Source organism: Berghia stephanieae, chromosome 3 (genome assembly GCF_034508935.2).
Source record: "Berghia stephanieae isolate SIO BIC M18660-M18661 chromosome 3, UCSD_Bste_1.3, whole genome shotgun sequence".
In the NCBI taxonomy this organism is placed as follows: domain Eukaryota; kingdom Metazoa; phylum Mollusca; class Gastropoda; order Nudibranchia; family Aeolidiidae; genus Berghia; species Berghia stephanieae.
This window is the reverse complement of record NC_088362.1, coordinates 10,432,923-10,454,040: the sequence shown is the minus strand read 5'-3', so window position 1 is coordinate 10,454,040 and position 21,118 is coordinate 10,432,923. Positions and strand designations below refer to the sequence as shown.

The 21,118-nt window shown below is 34.5% G+C and overlaps 1 protein-coding gene across 1 annotated transcript; it reads right to left on the bottom strand.

Annotated features, from left to right (window-relative positions):
• Positions 1 to 262: 262 nt before the first annotated feature.
• On the bottom strand, positions 263 to 20,006 carry LOC144969154 (cytochrome P450 2U1-like). Its single transcript, XM_078908261.1, has 6 exons — positions 19,913 to 20,006; positions 10,406 to 10,592; positions 9,477 to 9,620; positions 8,107 to 8,248; positions 2,706 to 2,857; positions 263 to 444 (listed from the first exon to the last, which is right to left on the bottom strand). The coding sequence occupies exons 2-6, from the start codon at positions 10,578 to 10,580 to the stop codon at positions 263 to 265; spliced, it is 795 nt and encodes a 264-aa protein (XP_078764387.1). The 5' UTR covers positions 10,581 to 10,592; positions 19,913 to 20,006.
• Between the last annotated feature and the right edge of the window lie 1,112 nt (positions 20,007 to 21,118).

The following is a 21,118-nucleotide window of genomic DNA, read 5'->3' as shown; positions in this document are numbered from 1 at the left end:
GATTTTGACTGTGATTTAGTCTGGACTGATGAAAGCTAAGGTTAAATTTAATTCATTCATTGATCTCAGTCGGTCCCTGTATGATATCTTATTTGAAAGAATATGACGTCAATATATAATGATAAACTAACTAATTTGTAACATCTCGTCTCAAAACGGTATTACGAGTATGCTGGGATGGACAAGATGATAAAACGACATCATAATATAGTAAAATTGATCACATGTATTTTCTCAACCAAAGTTTTAACATCAATAAATACTAATATTGACGCTGACTCGCTATCATTTTGATGGGTGGAGGACATGTGGATCCATTCATCTCCACCATTGGTGGCGGGGGAGTGTCTTCAGGTATTGAGAACCAGAAATGCTGTAACATGGCCGTGATGAAGAGAAATATTTCCATCCTTGCCAGATTCTCACCAAGACATGAACGTGCTCCTGAACGACAAAAAAAAAAACAACAAAACATGAACGGGGGGGGGGGGGGGGGGGGGGGGGGCGGGGGAATTGTAAAAAGATGGTGATAATACGTTGCTTCAAAGTGGTAATATTTCGGAATGATCTATAAGAAGAGAATATATTTTTAAAATATTATTTATGTGGTGCAATATCCCCTAAACGTGCTCAAAGCGCTTTGCAATGGGTCCCTAGCCAGCAGCAACACTTAACACGTAGGGCGAGACACGCCGCCGCCTATTAGGCGATATTACACTTTTTTTCAGACAGAGATAACGCTGTTAGTAAGTAACCAGATGGTCTACTCATTTTACGGCCGAGTACGTTGAGAGAATATGAGTTAGGAGTCTTCTCCAAGGACTCAAATATGCGCCGCTCAGAGCGGGACTCGAACCAAGGACCTTCCGATCCAAAGGCTAGTGTCATACCACAATAAACCACAAGGTCAATGATTAAGATGATCAGAAATAGAGAAAAAAGGGTTGTGGAGTTTATTGTCCTCATATATTTTGTTGTATGACATTCGCCTTCAGATCCAATGTTCAAGGGTTCGAGTCCCAATCTGAGCTGCACGTGGTTGAGTCCTTGGGCAAGGCCCTATAATATTAATAATAATAATAATAATAATAATAATAATAATAATGATATAATAATAATAATAATAATAATAATAATAATAATAATAATAATAATAATAATAATAATAATAATAATAATAATAATAATGCTGAAAACTTTATAGCGCTATAACTCCGAGACACCAGACTCTAAGCGCTAAGATTACAAATTACTTTGGCTGCAACATAATCATTCACATACACACAAGCACACACACACACACACACACACACATACACACAAACAGCACAAGAACACAAACCAAACCTATCTTGCTTCTCATACCATCTACTAAAATCGAATACTCACATTCTCTCACTGTAATATGAATACCTGGTCGTAACAGAGTTGTGTTTGTCGGCAAAAAATTTTATTGCAATATCGCCAACAGGTGTCGTGTTTTGTCCTGCGTGTTAAGTGTTGCTGTTGGCTAGAGATCTCTTGTTGAATAATAATAAAATTCCCTTTATTCATCCCATAGGGGAAATTTTTCTCTAGGGTCTATTCTAAGGGAAGACTGGAATAGACCAGGCATCAGCCGCAGTGCAGCGCCGCAAATTGAGCTAGGGCGAGGTGACTTGCTTAAGGCCACACTACGCAGCAGCGGGTGGTCGAACTCGGTACCTTCCGGGTATGAAGCAAAGTCCGTACCGCTGAGCCACGCTGCCCCATAAGCGCTTTGATTGAGCATGTGAAGTGGATTAATTACTATATTATAAGTGCTTAGTTTTTAAAAGAACTTTGAGCTTGTTAAGATACGGGGTAAAGCACTATAAAAAAATCAATGTTTTATTATCCAAACAAGCATTTGTTTTAATTCGACTAATATACGTTAAATACTACTTGATTTTAATTCATCAGGTCCCTCCAGAAATAATACCAATTTGAGATAAATGGTCAAAGGTGTCTTATATTGAAAAAAGATTTTATTTCATCATGAGATGAATTAAGAAAATGTTTGATTTGTTTTTTACTCAGCAAACAAAATTTGCAATTTCTTGAATGCGTAGTGTGTCATTGACCCGCCCTAAGCTTCTCGGGATCGTTAATTTTAGATAATAAAAATTGAGTTTGTAAGGCGATCGATCAATCCTTTAGGTTCGATGTGAGTTTATTTAAAACTTATTACTGTCATTGGTTTTCTTGGGATAATACCAATCTATATATTATCAATATTTTTGCGACAACTATCTCCAAAATGACATTGGCCAATTTGAAAAAATTAGTTTTAGAGCTCAATTTCGATGTATGTATGTGCTGAATTTTGATATTTTCTTGCAAAAAAAAAAAAAAAAGAAATAAAAGAAGAAAAACGAAAAAAAAAAAAAGAAACTCTTCTCACAACATTGATCAAAGCAAGAATGTCTGATAAAGTTAGTTGAATGTCGTAAAAGAGAGTGACTCATTATTTTTTTTAAATAAAACATTTCTGGGCATACTATGTAAGTTCTATTCACCCTAAATTTACATGAATATGTAGTCCTTGTTTTTTCGTTTTTAAAAGTTAAAAATGATTCACTCAACCTTACAACATTCGGCATACTAATTGATGGGTACGATGTCTGTAGGTATAATTAAAGGTTACCCTTCCGATGGCAGCATGCCATTGATTGTTTGTCACATACCTATAAAGAATGGGTTCAAAACCGCTTTTCTCAAATGTGCTCCTCGATCCTCCAGAAACCGTTCTGGTCTAAATTCTTCCGGGTTTGGAAATAGTTTGGTGTCGTAGAAGACTGACGTCATGTTGGGTACCATGATTGTGTTGGCTGGAATCCTGGAAAAACAATAGTAGCCTAATATTGAAGAAAAGTTTGATGTAAAAACAAACAAACTGGTTCCTATTTCATTGGAAGTGTGATACCACTATTCCAGAGGGTTAGATACATAACCTGTGTAATTAATCTTCTGATGTCAGAGTGATGGTATCTTATTTTATTTTCTAGTCTAAATATATTATGCTGATCGTCAATAAATATCATTCATCATTGCCTTTTTATGTCCAGTAATACTAAGAATATAGCAATGACTATGAAAAATGTTTTTTTCTCTTTTTGAGGAAAATTTTTGTCTAAAATCAAAGCCCTATCTCCACTGAGTAAAAATGTTTTTGAATTTTGAAAATCCATTCATAAATAAACAAGTTATGCAGTTTCAAAGGTGTCATTTATGTGGATGACCCGCAGAGAGGAAAAAAAAAACGCGAAAATATGGAACGCTTTTTCGGCATTTTTTTTCGACCTTTGGTTGTATCTTGCGTAATAAATGGATTAAAAAATTGAAACTTGAAGAGCAAATTAGGATGGTGTTTTGTAAATTACGGAAAAAGTACTCGTCATATTCATATGAAATTTTACAACCAAAAAGAAGAAATGTTCATGTATTACCTTGTCAGCGACAAAACCTCCACGCCCGGTAGTTTTAGAAATATTTTACTCCAAAGAGTAAAAATCTATTTTTAACGGTCTTCTGGTAATCGCACGAGTTTTGTCGCTTGACATAATCTAAAATGACCTTTTTTCTAACTGTGTGCCAACTTTCAGTTATATTCATCGATAAACAGCGTCGTAATTAATTTTTTAAAATATCATATACGAAACGGCTTCGTCCCATATTTTGACGCGAATTCGGGCACTTCGTGAGCGAAAAAGAGGCCCAAAGATTTGTGCGGGATAGTCCTTACTAAAGAATATGCCTATACATCATGCTACTAAAATAGTTATAGCACCTTTATGTAACCTAATTATTATTAGTACACCGAAGGACTGATTATATCAACAATCCCAAAGACTTCGGAACCAAGAGAGGGGCAGTTTGGCTCAGCGGTACGGTCTTTGCTTCCTAGCCGAAAGGTATCAAGTTTGATCCCCCGCCGCTGCGCTGTGTGGCCTTGAGCAAGTCACCTCGCCTTAGTTCAATTTGCGGCGCTGCACTGCGGCTGACGCCTGGGTTATTCCAGTCTTCCCTTGGAATAGACCCTAGAGACAAATTTCCCTTATGGGATGCATAAAGGGAATTTTATTTATTTTTTATTTTAGAGGGATTGAAGTCAAGACTTTTCTGTCCTATTACTTGAAAAGCAATGGGAAGATGTTTATTTATATGCACACCACACAGTACAATTACTGATTATCCAGGATACAAAACTCTTTACACATTATGCGTGGGTAGTTCCCTTTCAAAACCTGATACGGGTATGTCGTCTTGTGGTATGACACTGGCCTTCGAATTCTAAGGTCTAAGGTTCGAGTCTCGCACTGAGCGGCGCATAGTTGAGTCCTTGGAAAAATGTATTTACTCACATTTTCTCACCCTACTCAGGTATTAAAAATGAGCACCTGACCGTTAACAGCTGCTGTGTCATTGTCGGAAATAAATGTAATATCGCCTGACAGGCGTCATGCATCGTCCTACATTTAACCCTCTCCTTACCAGCCATTTTCAGGCTTTTCCCCAAAACTTCACACCCAACTAACACAAACATGGATTTTTTATCACTCAGACATAATAACACTAACATTTTTGCGAGATATAGTTTCTTTAACAAAACATGCTCTACAACACTCTGTTCATTTTCTTTAAATGTTATGGTGTACAAAAGAAATTTGAATAAGAAAAATGTACATTGTGTCGTAACAAATGTGACGATTTTACTGTAGGTGAATAGGAGAGGTTTAATTGTGTTTCTGTTAGCTATGGACCTTTGTAAAGCGCTTTGACACATTTAGTTAACAATGCGCTATAATAAATGATCAGGTTACGTCTGTACAGACGAAACATGAGCTGTTTGTTGTCATTCAGATATATTTAGTGACTTAAATGGGGAAACTATTTTTCTTTGCTTTATATAACAATATAACAACAGTGAGTGCTTTTAGAAGTTAAGGATTTTCCCTGGTGAGAACAATGTGCCCATCAGATTGAAAAATAGAATTAGCTTATTTTCGTCTGGGTATCTGGGAGAGAGAGAGAGAGAGAGAGAGAGAGAGAGAGAGAGAGAGAGAGAGAGAGAGAGAGAGTGTGTGTGTGTGTGTGTGTGTGCGCGTCTACAGAGGCGAGAATACTATATATTTCTATTATCCCCCCCCCCCCTTGCCATTCATTATTGACTTAACGTGCACTCTATAGATAGTTCGAAGATGACGTCACTCAGGTCTTCGTTATTGTTTTTTGCCATACGCGTTTATGAGTAATGCTCACTGAACTGTTAACCTGACTATATACGTACATGGATACTCACAGTTTTGTGTGTTGGTTCGTTATACTTCCGGATGGCAATGTTACGAGTACGCGCTTCTTAGCCAAGCGCATACTATCTAAAGATGGTATACCCTTGGATAAGAAGCTAACAACATTGCCATCTGGACGTATAAGGGACCAACACCCAAAACTCTGTGTAACCATGAACTGTTATAGTATAGATAACACAATGAAGTGAGAATTACTCATAAACGTGGATGGCAAAAAACAATTACAAAGACCCGAGTGACATCAACTTCATTTCTATCTATATAACAGTTTTGCTGACAACTACAGTGAGTACTTTCTGGTATTTTATTACAATCTTATCACTCACTTTGCTCATAAACCGGGAAGCCATGGTATTTCACTTTACTTGTTTTCGATCGAGTCTCATTGTTTTAATTATCGAATGAAGATTTTATATTATCCAGAGGCTGTTAAATTAAGACATTAGAAAATAATAATAATAATAATAATAATAATAAATAATAATAATAATAATAATAATAATAATAATAATAATAATAATAATAATATAATAATAATAATAATAATAATAATAATAATAATAATAATAATAATAATAATAATAATAATAATAATAATAATAATAAATAATGCTGAAAACTTATATAGCGCTATAACTCCGAGACACCAGATCCTACGCGCTTAAAGAGAAGAGTCATTAGGCTCTTGGAGGTAGTTTTTATCTTTGTTTTTTAAATGTTATACTTACTTACTTACTTATCCGAGCCAGCGACCACCTGAGCTCTAGCCCTTCGGTCTTGTGCCATGACGTAGAAGTTAGATGTCTTTTGTAGTTGTTCCAGGTGACTATAAAGTGTGTTACTGATGCTTGGATTTGGTGGGAGGAATGTGCATCTCAGGTCTTCAAGAGGTTGACATTTTTAAACGTTATAAAATGCTTACATTCTATAGAAAAGACGCAAGTCCTTTTGAACATTGAATTATTCTAAATAATTTATTTATGAAACAACCTTGTTAAAAAATGTGTAAAAACAAACAAACGAGGTGAGATTATATCAATAACTCGCTTCAAGAAACTGGCGACCAATCTACGGGGTTCCAGCAATCTCATATTTATTTATTTATCTATTTTGTGCGGCTATGTGGTCTAGTGGTATGACACTCGCTTTCGGATCGAAAGGTCCTGGGTTCGAGCCTCGCGCTCGGCGAATAGTTGAGTCCTTGGAAAAGGCTCTTTACACCCATTCTCTCACCGTACTCAGGTGTAAATTGAGTACCTGGCCGTTTACAGTGTTGTCTTTGTCCGAAAAATTGTAATCTTCTAAAAGGCGTCATGTCCCGCCCTACATGTTAAATGTTGCTGTTGACCAGGGGCCCCTTGTAAAGCTCTTTGAGCACATTTAGTGGATATTGCGCTATATAAATCTCAATTCTTTTTTCTATATTTATTTGTCTACTGGTGTCTCCAGCCAAAAGAGCAACGCAAAGTGGACAATAAATTGGTTGGAAATATAGTAAGTTACTATAGTCATTTAACATAGTCATTTAATATAGTCATTTAATATAGTCATTTAATATAATCATTTAATCCGAAGTAAATTCTACCCGTGTCCATAAATCTGTAAAGTGGACACTAAAACATTTACATTATGACCTTCTTTCTTTGTGATCTAACAGGATGCTGGATACGACACGTCTAATTACAATAATATTGTTTCTATTTTTAGGCAATATTATCCGAAAGTGATGGTGATGGCAATGGATCCCAATGTTCCCACTGACATAACAATTAAAGAAAGGAAACTGGAATCAGTTAAAGCATTCAAATAGTTAGGCCAACGTATCACTAATAATGGAAAAAAGCGAAGATGAAGTCAAAACCAGAGTTGCCATAGCGAGATCAAGATTTGGTGACCTCAGAAATATACTAACATCGAAACAAACCCAGCCATCAACAAAGTTACGAGTACTCAAATGTTATGTAAACTCGGCTCTGCTTTACGGTTCGGAAACATGGACCATGAATAAAAACATTGAAAAACGAATTGAAGCCTTTGAAATGTGGACATTCCGTCGTGTGGCCAAAATCAGCTGGACCGAAAAGAAGACCAACGAAGAAGTGTGTGACATTATGAACATAGGGCCAAACTTATTGAAAACAATTAAAACAAGAAAGACCAAATATTTTGGGCATACAAAGCGCCACATCTCTACCCAAAACCACATTTTAGAGGGATGCGTGGAGGAAAGGCGGACAAGAGGTCGACCGGCAAGGATATGGATGGATGACATCAAGTATGGACTGGCCTTACTGTAGCTGAATGCAATAACAGGGCGACGGATAGACATGCTTGGCAGGAAATTTCACGTCGACCTCTGAAGAAATGACACGCCAGATAAATAAATTCTCTAACATGCAAGTCCATGGTTGAAGTCCTGCTGCAAGCAATAATGAGCAAATATTTACTACTTTACTCTTACTCAGGTGTAAAATCCATATATATATATATATGGCTGGGAACGATCTCGGTCCGTTTGCGTGTGAAGCGAGTGCTCTACCAACCAAGCTATCAGCCCCCAACATTTTTGGTCAACTTTATCTTAAAATAATTTTTTGAAAAACTGCTTCAACACGTAATACCGTTTTGAGACGCTAGGTCACATATCTTTGAGAATAAAATACACAGTCATCTTGTTGGTTTTCTGTGTGTGTGTGTGTGTGTGTGTGTTTGTGTGTGTGTGTGTGTGGTTGAGGTTCATTTTTTATCTAATAAATAAGAAGTAACTTTAACTCACTGTAATCCTTCAACGACTGTGTCAATACTAGATTGGTGAAGCAAGGAGAATGGCTTTAAGTTGGTCAATCGTTGACTCTCAAGAATAACTGCTTCCAAATAAGGCAGTCGCTCACGGTCCGCGAATGAGGGGAATGCTCCATCTGTCAATAACAAAATTAATAAAAATAAAATAAATAAAATTCCCTTAAATCATCCCCAAGCGGAAATTTGTCTTTAGGGTCTATTCCAATGGAAGACTGGAATTACCCAGGCGTTAGCCGCAGAGAAGCGCCGCAAACTTAGCTAGGGCGAGGTGACTTGCTCAAGGCAACACAACGCAGCGGCGGGTGATTGAACTCGGTACCTTTCGGGTAGGAAGCAAAGACCGTACCACTGAGCCACACTGCCCCTAAAATAATATTATTGTCAAAAGCCAAGAAATGATACCAAAGTGATAAATTAGGGAACAGGCACTGGTGTAACATACAGAACTGAAAAGGCATGTCGGAAAGAAAAACACGACCAAAACAAAAAGACATTCCAAAAAATCAACTTGCCTCGAGGCAGGCTGATATTTTGTCATGTTTTTTCCCTTATGCCTTGTATTTATCTATTTTTCTTATCTCGCTGGTTTGTCTGACACCGACGTCTGAACCCGCAGGTCTGAACCTACCTCAGAACCCACATTGTTTTAATGGACAATATTTTGCGTCATTTTTTGAGATTTCCATTACAACAATAATAAATTTAAAGATAATTTTGTTTTATAAGATAAAAAAGCTACAGTGTTCTGAAAATAAACATGCCTTGGGTATTTCTAAGGAGTTAAAACCCAAACCTTATGAGTTTTGAAAACTTGATGGATAGCCCATTTGTCTTTAATGCCACCAAACTATAAAGTGAACTTTGATTAATTGATCTTGAAGAAAACTAGATAATCAAATTTTACGATATCTTATTCCTCGAAATTTACTCAACTCACCGAACACTAAATCTATCTCATTTCTTGCTCAACTCACCCAACACTAAATCTATCTCATTTCTTGCTCAACTCACCCAACACTAAATCTATCTCATTTCTTGCTCAACTCACCCAACACTAAATCTATCTCATTTCTTGCTCAACTCACCCAACACTAAATATATCTCATTTCTTGCTCAACTCACCCAATACTAAATCTATCTCATTTCTTGCTCAACTCACCCAACACTAAATCTATCTCATTTCTTGCTCAACTCACCCAACACTAAATCTATCTCATTTCTTGCTCAACTCACCCAACATTAAATCTATCTCATTTCTTGCTCAACTCACCCAACACTAAATCTATCTCATTTCTTGCTCAACTCACCCAACACTAAATCTATCTCATTTCTTGCTCAACTCACCCAACACTAAATCTATCTCATTTCTTGCTCTCTCCTGACAATGTGGATTAATAGCCAGGTATATCAACATCCATTCCAGAGTGATGGCCGTGGACTCTGTGCCAGCATACAACAGTTCCAGTATTATCTGAATGAGGTTATCTACTGTTGATTGGAAAAAAAAAGAGAAAAATATGTCATTTACAGTTTGTTATATGTGACCCAACGTCTCAAAACGGTATTAAATCGGGATGATTAAGATGCTGAAAATTGAATATGTAGCCAGAAATAACAGACTTGCGTTGAGTTTATACGCTTTATTGAGGAGAATGAATATCATATTTTAGAGTACTAAATACCAATCATTCATGTTTCTGACCAGTTCAGCTTTAATTTGACTTTTTAGCAGCTGGTCCATCCCGACTTAATACCGTTTAGAGACGTAGGGTCACATAAAAACATCAATATAAATAGTATACATAAGTTAGAATTTTGAAAATTATGGATTATCGCTGATTTGTAAAATAAATAAAAAATAACGGACAGCGTGGCTCAGCGGTACGGTCTTTGCTTAGTACCCGAAAGGTACCGAGTTCGATCTCCCGCCGCTGGTCTGTGTGGTATTGAGCAAGTCACCTCGCCCTAGCTCAATTTGCGGGGCTGCACTTCGGCTGGCGCCTGGGTTATTTCAGTCTTCCCTTGGAATAGACCCTAGTGACAAATTTCCCCTATGGGATGAATAAAGGAAATTTTTTTTTTTAATTTATTTATTTATCAAACACAACATAACACAGCTTAGTATTTTAAGTTTAAAAATCTGTGACCAAATATAAAATACAATCAAATATATCTATTTATTTGTTTATTTTACGTAATCAACCATTTATCTCGTTATGAAATATATAAGTTTGAGTGCTCGGAAACCATATATTAAAACAATGAAGTCGGACCATCAAAAGAGCTGGAGTTGCCGTTCAAACTATCCAGATGTATTTTCCGTATACAGGCGTCAGCAAGACAGAACGGCCTGTCTCCACCAAGATAATTATCTTCCAGGCAGATGTCCAAGCGAGTTTTGACATGGCGGCAAATAAACTCCTGCAGCTCTGTCGATTGCTTTGCCATTTTCTTATTGTGCTGTGAAGAGAAAAGGCATATCGAGAATATATATTGTCATATGTCTGTCTGCATTTGCGTGTATGTATGTTTGTGTGCGTGTGTGTGTATGTGTGTGTGTGTGTGTGTGTGTGTTTGTGTTAGTGTTTGAAATCAAGCTTTCTCGAACTTTTGATAGTAATTCTGAATACATTATAGTTGTGCAAAGGTATTATCATTAATAAAGGCTAGTAGTGTGAATACTTACATTATAGTTGTACAAAGGTATTATCATTAATAAAGGCTAGTAGTGTGAATACTTACATTAGTTGTACATTAGTTGTACAAAGGCATTATCATTAATAAAGGCTAGTAATGTGTATACTTACATTATAGTTTATAAAGGCATTATCATTAATAAAGGCTAGTATATAGTTGTACAAAGGCATTACCATTAATTAAAGGCTAGTAGTGTGTATACTTACATTATAGTTGTATAAAGGCATTACCATTAATTAAAGGCTAGTAGTGTGTATACTTACATTATAGTTGTACAAAGGCATTACCATTAATTAAAGGCTAGTAGTGTGAATACTTCCATTATAGTTGTACAAAAGCATTATCATTAATAAAGGCCTGTAGTGTGTATACTTACATTATAGTTGTACAAAGGCATTACCATTAATTAAAGGCTAGTAGTGTGTATACTTACATTATAGTTGTACAAAGGCATTATCATTAATAAAGGCTAGTAGTGTGTATACTTACATTATAGTTGTACAAAGGCATTATCATTAATAAAGGCTAGTAGTGTGTATACTTACATTATAGTTGTACAAAGGCATTATCATTAATTAAAGGCTAGTAATGTGTATACTTACATTATAGTTGTATAAAGGCATTATCATTAATAAAGGCTAGTAGTGTGTATACTTACATTATAGTTGTACAAAGGCATTGCCATTAATTAAAGGCTAGTAGTGCGTATACTTACATTATAGTTGTATAAAGGCATTATCATTAATAAAGGCTAGTAGTGTGTATACTTACATTATAGTTGTACAAAGGCATTACCATTAATTAAAGGCTAGGAGTGTGTATACTTACATTATAGTTGTATAAAGGCATTATCATTATTAAAGGCTAGTAGTGTGAATACTTACATTTGTAGGCATCCTTCCGTCTCAAGAGACGATGGTTTGCGCCCTGTATGGCTTTGGTCTCATCAGTCTTGTTGAGAGCGACGACGGGTGTGACTCAGCAGACCAATCCTTGCATGGCAGTCTCTACCGCAGTTGTTGCACACATAGTTTGACTGTGTGTTTGGTATTTGGATCTGCTGCCTCTCTTTCCTCCTTGCTCTCCTCTCCTCAAACTTTATATTTCTCCTCTCCTCACCTCTCTTCACTCCCTCCATCACCGCATATCTCCAGCCGTTGCGGTCGTCAGCAAGCTACTCCCAGGTGTTTAAGTCGATGCCCGTCAATTTCATGTCTCGTTTGCAGACATGAATATGTGAATACTTACATTATAGTTGTAAAAAGGCATTATCATTAATAAAGGCTAGTAGTGTGTATACTTACATTATAGTTGTACAAATGTATTATCGCTAGTAAGGTGTATACTTATATTATAGTTGTATAAAGGCATTATCATTAATAAAGGCTAGTAGTGTGTATACTTACATTATAGTTGTACAAAGGCTATACCATTAATTAAAGGCTAGTAGTGTGTATACTTACATTATAGTTGTATAAAGGCATTATCATTATTAAAGGCTAGTAGTGTGAATACTTACATTATAGTTGTATGAAGGCATTATCATTAATAAAGGCTAGTAATGTGAATACTTACGTTATAGTTGTACAAAGTTATTATCGCTAGTAAGGTGTATACTTAATTATAGTTGTACAAAAGCATTATCATTAATAAAGATTAGTAGTGTTGTAAGAGAGTAAGCCTATGCAAAAGGTTATCTAAGAAATTTGGTGCAAAACTGTCAATTATATATATCAGCAAATGGGTTTAGTGAGTACATAGTGCAGGCATATCAGTTAAGCTTGGTCAGTGCATGACACGTGTGGGCAGTTTTATGTCCAAGCTATTTGAGACGCATGACACGTGTGCGCAGTTTTATGTCCAGGTTACTTGAGACCGTTTGTGTCAAAGTTACTGGACAGGTTATCATGTTGAGTACTATTTAATCAATCATTCTTAAATTGGTTTAGGGGTGTTGAAACAGGTGAAAGGGGCATTTATCAAAATAATGTTATATCATAAAAGGCGGGGTTTAACATCAATATGTAGGAATTGACGTTTCAGGTTTGAATATGATTGGGTCTTACTCTTAGGGGTTGGATTATAGACTGACAGGGAACTGTCGAAACTACAAGGGGGCGTGGAAACAATGGAACTGTGGGTAAAATTTTGATAGGGATAAAAGAGGATGTTTCGAGGAAAACGGGATTATTATTCGGATTCAACTTGACCATGAGCTGCACACATTAAACCTTTTGTGCTCACCATCATTTATTTGCTTTTACGGACTTAGAAATATTCCACGTATATTGAAAATGGTTACTTAGGCAAAATTGACTTTACATGTGGACTGATTTTACGGATTTGGAATTTATGAAACTGATTGAATTATGACCATGCTATTTGATTTGGATTTGGAATTTATCATGATTTGGATTTTGAATTTATCACAAACAAATAAAACTGTAAGAAATGAAACTTGGAATCTGGACTTTTATTTGAATGTCTTGATGTTGTGCATTCAATTATCATCACCGGCCCTTGAACTCTTTCGTCATTATTAACATCTACAACACAACGCAAAGGATAATACTACCATCTATGAAAAACACCACTATGCGATCATAAGCCATTACATATGTGTGCAACTACGCCACATTATGTATCTTATTTGGTGTCGTGACTCAGGATTCTTATATATCTTTATTTGGAGCCGTGATACCAGGATGTAAAGATGTTATTATTCCGAACCATGGATACACAAGAAATGTATACTGTTAACATCTATTGAAGTTTTTGTGAGACTCGAATTTTGAAGTGAAAAATTGTGAACAGATAGGAAAATAGTTTTATTTGGGAAAGAAAATGGATATCAATTTTGAAGGTGAATTAGTGTAATTATTTTGTATTGAAATATGAAAAAAAAAACATTGAAATTATAGATGATTCCTAAAATTCTGACAAAAGACGATATTTAAAAAAATATATACTAAATAATATTTAAATTAAGAGTCACAGATAGAAAAGGAAATTTTAAAAAAATATAGATATATAGGGCAATATATTATATTTAAAAAGTGAAAACAATATATTATAGAACGACAAAATAATAATAATAATAATAATAATAATAACGCATTGATGCTATACGTATTTTATTTAATTAAAAAGAAGAGAGGGAGAGATGAAAATAAAAATTGCAGAATTTAAATGAATATTTTAGTGCGTTTTATTTTTCAAAATAAATGAAAATGCGTTTACTTACAATCAAGCGTTTCGGAATAGATCTTCGAATATTATTTGGTACCGTTAATGGCAATGCTTTGTTAATATCAGTAACAAAGATGTGTCGATTTTTATTTCAATTTTGTATGTTACTGTTGGAATTACATAGACAGTTGGTCCATTATTTAATGTTGTTACGTTTTTATTTCTGTCAAAATGACTCAAGAAGACGATGGCAATAAAAACACGTCAATTAGAAGTTTTGATAATTGAAAAATGTCTTATGGTATTTATTGTTATATTACAACATCATTGATTATATTTTTCTCCCGTCAATAGGGATGAATTGGTAGGTTGATATTGACTCTTTGAGATTCATGGGTTCATGACAAAGAGCAAAGTTTTATATCTGTTTGTATTCTTGGTAATAAATGTGTGGTTAACGCAGCCAAGTAATCGACAACAGAGCTTATTTAGTTGTGTAATGAGACATGGCGTTATAATAGATTACATAAGACATTTGGATTTTATCACTGGAAATTAAGTTGAAATGATTTATGCGGAATTTGAGTCAATCGTTGTTTTGTTTAGTTTTGTTTTGAAACGCGTTTCATCGTGATTTTTAAAAAGGAGACAGATTCTCATAATAACGGAATAACGGACTTTTGGTTTAAAGTCGGAGAACAAATAAAATGACGGAGTATTAATTATTATGAAAGACTGATGTCTTGTAATGGGAGTTAAAATGTTATTACGGAAGAATAACAAAATATTGAAAATGCATTATCATGTCATGTGAGCTGATAATATTTGTGACACAAGTGGTTAACTTGTTAAGAATCAGCGAATTATAAGTAACCCATATGGTAAAATGCTGTAAATGCATATTGGGTAAATAAGCGCAGTGATGTAAGACGCGGTAATTAAAGTGCACACGATTTAAATTAGGAGACGCAGGAATGAGGCGTTCGGGAATATTTTATTTTGCGTTTGATTAAAGCGCTTGGTTTAACATTATGAAATGATACAGAAGGCGGAGAATTTTTATAAATACGATGCGCGTGGTTAAAGCGCACACATTTATCAATGCTATATTAAGAGGCGCGAGATTACATCGCAATGAGTTATATGAATATTATTATAAGCCGAGGGCAAAGGCGCGAAACATTGAATTTTTACTGAGCAGAGTGTATATTGTTTCTGCGAATATTTTGATTATCATATTTTTCTCCTATCAATTTGCTGTTGTAATTGTAATCAATATTTACTGCGTGGTTTGAATTTAACATTTATATCATAAAATTTGTAACTGAGTTGAAGAAGAAGTTATGTTCAATTGTCAAATCTTAAGTGTGTAATCATTCAGCAATAAATTGAAATGGTAGGAAGTGCTACGATAACACCAATAATAATGATAAAATAAACAAGATCATAGTTCATTAAATTAGGGATTTTCTAAGGGGAATAATTCGAGTTAATCAAAGGTAGAAGTAGTGTTTACACTAAAACATTATACAGTCATCACGAAAGAGGACACTTGAAAACATCAGTCATAACGGGAACGCTAATGACGGCGACAACGACAGAGGCAACTCAAACACAGCCACAACAGAGGTCGGGAAATGTCCTAATCCCTTTGGTCTATCCACGGATACCTTGAAATGGAGTAACAATCTCGACAACCACTACGTCATTGATACGTCCAGAATCAACACAATCTACAGACTACAAATACACAGCAACCTCAATTACATCGTACCTTTCAACTTATACAAACTTGACAGAATTCATAAAATAATATCTGTATCAACACAGATTTCTTCCATGAACCTTTTTATATTTACATTCTTTATTGAACAATTGGATTACTTGTATTTACTTCTACGACAACAATACCCAACGGTGTACGATGTCAATAATTACATAAACGTTCAAGATACGATTGTTTTTACAAAAATGATGTCCAATTGTGAACAATACTACATCCTTCGTATGCAGTGGTGAGCGTATTCAAATTTAAACTTATGTCAATATACAAGTGTGCAGCACCCATATCTACAACTTATAAACATTGAATATTATAATAAAGCCTGTCTTAGTATCATTGTAAAAGATAAAGGCTATATATGTATATAAGACAATGCAGGAAAAAGTATCGCAAAACGCCACATGAGCGATTTCCTTGGATTCATTATCGTATGATATTCAACAACCTGCGTTCAATTAACAAAAATATTGTTGACCTTATTCGACCCTACTACATACACTACTAGACTACGTTATTGTTACATCCTCTACCTGGTGTGTGGACTCACGTCACCCACCGGTACTCTACAGATTACATCATCTACCTGGTGTGTACTCACATGCCACCTCATCAAAACTCGATCAACAAACACGAACAATTACAACACACGACCTCTGTCGACTACTACACACGAACTCTTTGTCAACACATGGCTGAGTTCACAACTTTCTTTTGACTTGCTGGATAAGTCAAACTTCATTTAAATTCAAGATCTCGCACACAGTTAATCTTGAATTTTTACAATTTCATCTACAATGAGACTCAATGTATACACAAGACAACCACAAATATCTACGAGGAGAATCGACCCAGATGCCGGAGATGAATGGATTACAGCGACGTCACAAGACCAAGAAACAACCCAACAGGTTAAGCATACGTTTGCTACCTGTAGAGTCTTTTTTCGTCCCAATTCAAAAGACTCGAACAAATACAACACACTACTTGCAAAAGTTGGTCACTTTAGTAACAGCCCACAATCACATACTATGTTAGATTTTACTTATTTAGTTATTTACACTGTACTAAATATGAATAAGTCGGACAGACTAATGACTGATTATTTACAAACACTAAATATGTGATGTGAACAAGCCGGACAGACTATTGTTTGATTATTTATTCAACGCTAAATATTTGAATGTGAAGACATTATTGTGATAATTCTAAGACATTTACAGAGGAAAAAGTTTTTAATTAATTAACAATAAATAAAGTGAATTTATGACACTTGGGCTATGCAGTGACCACAACACACATAACAATGCAACACGTAGACTTGATGCAAACACCTCAACTCTTATAGTTGATATATTTTTTTCATTACATGACAACTCCTTCTAAATGGAAACAATGACTAATTAACAATTACTGACCATTTTACAAGATGACCATTCTCGAAACGAACGGATTACTAAGAAATGTGACCTCTGATGGATGACCACAAAGAACAATTTGATTTCAATGTAGTTGTAAACTACACCGTCGTGACTTAAAAAGCTTGAAAACTGAAACATCAACAATGAACAATGAATGATAATAACTTCAACTTGAATTTTAAAAGGATGATAATGTTATTATTATGATTTATTTTTAAATATTTTTTTATTACTAATTGAAATATAATTCTTCGTATTTGAATCTAGATGTCTATGAAATATTATTTGTACCACATATTATAAGTTGGAATTAATGTAATAATGTTGTTTCAATGGAATCATACAATATAAGGGAATATACAAGGTATTGGTTTTGAGATGACAGTAAATGAGTAGACATACATGGAAGCTGAGATTATCACCCATGTCGTATAGAGTTGAATTTGAGATTGAATAAGATAACGTGAGTATATCACAAATGGAAATTGAACCATCCTTTTTCACGCAATAATATGTATGTGTGATGGGATATGACGAGAATTAAACACTTTTATTGCTATGAAGATGGAATTTAAGGTGAAAAGATACTTTTTCTTTGAATTTTTAAATAAATGATATCTTACTGTCGATGTTGTAATACTTAAAAAAAAGTTTAATCGATAAATATAAATGTTTTAATCAATTTTGGTGTTGGTAAATCTAAATTTTAATCTCTTTTTGATAGATTTGATGTTGTAATTTGAAAGAAAAAAGAATCTATAATCGATATATATCTATTTAGATGTTGTAATCAAATTTGATGTTTGTGAATTTAATACTTTAAAACCATATAATCGATATATATCTATCTAGATGTTGTAATCAAAATTGATGTTTGTGAATTTAATACTTTAAAACCTATAATCGATATATATGAATGTTGTAATCAACTTTGGTGTTTTTGAATTTAAAGTTTAAAGTTGTTAAATGTTTAACTGGTATAAGTATTTGTCATTTTAAAAAATATAGACTATTTCTTACATTTGTTTATTGCATTTTAGTTCGACATTAGATATATATTTAATCTCTTACTGTTATTTTTTAATTGAAATTGTTTTAAGTCAATTTAAATTCTAAGAAAGGGGCGTATGTAAGAGAGTAAGCCTATGCAAAAGGTTATCTAAGAAATTTGGTGCAAAACTGTCAATTATATATATCAGCAAATGGGTTTAGTGAGTACATAGTGCAGGCATATCAGTTAAGCTTGGTCAGTGCATGACACGTGTGGGCAGTTTTATGTCCAAGCTATTTGAGACGCATGACACGTGTGCGCAGTTTTATGTCCAGGTTACTTGAGACCGTTTGTGTCAAAGTTACTGGACAGGTTATCATGTTGAGTACTATTTAATCAATCATTCTTAAATTGGTTTAGGGGTGTTGAAACAGGTGAAAGGGGCATTTATCAAAATAATGTTATATCATAAAAGGCGGGGTTTAACATCAATATGTAGGAATTGACGTTTCAGGTTTGAATATGATTGGGTCTTACTCTTAGGGGTTGGATTATAGACTGACAGGGAACTGTCGAAACTACAAGGGGGCGTGGAAACAATGGAACTGTGGGTAAAATTTTGATAGGGATAAAAGAGGATGTTTCGAGGAAAACGGGATTATTATTCGGATTCAACTTGACCATGAGCTGCACACATTAAACCTTTTGTGCTCACCATCATTTATTTGCTTTTACGGACTTAGAAATATTCCACGTATATTGAAAATGGTTACTTAGGCAAAATTGACTTTACATGTGGACTGATTTTACGGATTTGGAATTTATGAAACTGATTGAATTATGACCATGCTATTTGATTTGGATTTGGAATTTATCATGATTTGGATTTTGAATTTATCACAAACAAATAAAACTGTAAGAAATGAAACTTGGAATCTGGACTTTTATTTGAATGTCTTGATGTTGTGCATTCAATTATCATCACCGGCCCTTGAACTCTTTCGTCATTATTAACATCTACAACACAACGCAAAGGATAATACTACCATCTATGAAAAACACCACTATGCGATCATAAGCCATTACATATGTGTGCAACTACGCCACAGTGTGGATACTTACATTATAGTTGTACAAAGGTATTATCATTAATAAAGGCGTGTAGTATGTATACTTACATTATACATTGTACAAATGCATTATCATTAATAAAGGCCTGTAGTGTGTAAACTTACATTATACATTGTACAAATGCATTATAATTAATAAATGCCTGTAGTGTGTAGACTTACATTATGGTTGTACAAATGCATTATCATTAATAAAGGCCTGTAGTGTGTAGATACTTACATTATACATTGTGCAAATGCATTATCATTAATAAAGGCTAGTAATGTGTATACTTACATTATGCATTGTACAAAGGCATTATCATTAATAAAGGCTAGCAGTAGGTGTATACATACAGTATAGTTTTACAAAGGCAAGGCATTATCATTAATAAAAGATTGAACTGTGTATACTTACATTATAGTTGTAGAAAGGCATTATCATTAATAAAGGCTAGTAGTAGGTGTATACATACAGTATAGTTTTACAAAGGCAAGGCATTATCATTAATAAAAGATTGAACTGTGTTTACTTACATTATAGTTGTAGAAAGGCATTATCATTAATAAAGGCTAGTAGTGCGAATACTTACATTATAGTTGTACAATGGTATCCAATTCCAGATTGTGTTTGATTTGATGAAATTGTAAATATCGGGTCGGTGAATGATATTCTGTAAGCTGTTATGGAAAAAATAACAACGAAAAGTAAAAAATAACTTAATTATTACTTGCTTGACTATGTTTCTTCATATCTTTCATTTTAAAAATTGTAATACTAAAATATGTTTATGAGAATTAAATGAGCAACTTCATGAAATAATTTTCAATGTTATTAAAACATACAAATCTTTACAATGCCATTGCATTAATATCACATTGCTTAAAATCTATTAAAATAATTTCTTTTTTTTTATACAGTAAACAATATCGACACGCGAATCTAAAAAATAAAGATAGAACATAATCATACGACGTGTGCACATATGCAGGTCTGATATACGAACCCTAGTTTAACATTATTGTAATGGAAATACTCGTAATTTTACGTCGTTATTTGAGATTTTATTACAACAATGAGCCCTTCAGGAATTGGGTTACCAGACCTGCAAATACATGCAGGTTGGAATAACACAATGTTTGCCCCTACTCAAAATAGTTTACCTCCAAAGATGACGTTGGAATAAATAAGATGCATTCCAGACTATATTTTTCATGTATCAATCATCGACAGTTATGCTCAATCTGACAATGCCAACCGGTATAGATATTATGCGCTTGTCTAAGAAGCTCACAACATTGCCATCCGGAAGATTAACATACCAACACACAAATCTCTGTATAAACATGAACTTTTATAGTCTGGATGATACAGTTAAGTGAGAGTCACTAATAAACGTGGATGGCAAAAAACAACAGCAACGCCCCGAGTGACGTCAACTTCATTCTATCTATATTTTGGGGTATCAATCATCGACAGTTTTGCTCAATTTGACTATGTCAGCCGGTATACATGAAGGAAGACGAAGAGGAAGCCTCTATAAAATGAGTCCTAACATAGTCGCTAAAAGCAACATGAAATAGATGGGACTAATAGTGTGGCTATGTGGTCTATTGGTATGACACTCTCTTTCAGACCGGAAGGTCCTGAGTTCGAGCCTCGCTCGGCGTATAGTTGATTCATTTGAAAAGACTCTTTACTCACATTCTCTCACCGTACTCAGGTGTAAAATGAGTACCTGGCCGTCAACAGCGTTGTCTCTGTTGGAAATAAATTGTAATCTCGCCTAAAAGGCGTT

Excerpts from the sequence above, each read along its gene's own strand:
- LOC144969154 (XM_078908261.1), bottom strand. The coding sequence starts at position 10,580 with ATGGCAAAGCAATCGACAGAGCTGCAGGAGTTTATTTGCCGCCATGTC. Across the intron at positions 2,858-8,106 it reads ACAGTCGTTGAAGGATTACA|GATTCCAGCCAACACAATCA; the intron begins GTGAGTTAAAGT and ends TTGTTTTTCCAG. Across the intron at positions 445-2,705 it reads TTTGAACCCATTCTTTATAG|GAGCACGTTCATGTCTTGGT; the intron begins GTATGTGACAAA and ends TTTGTCGTTCAG.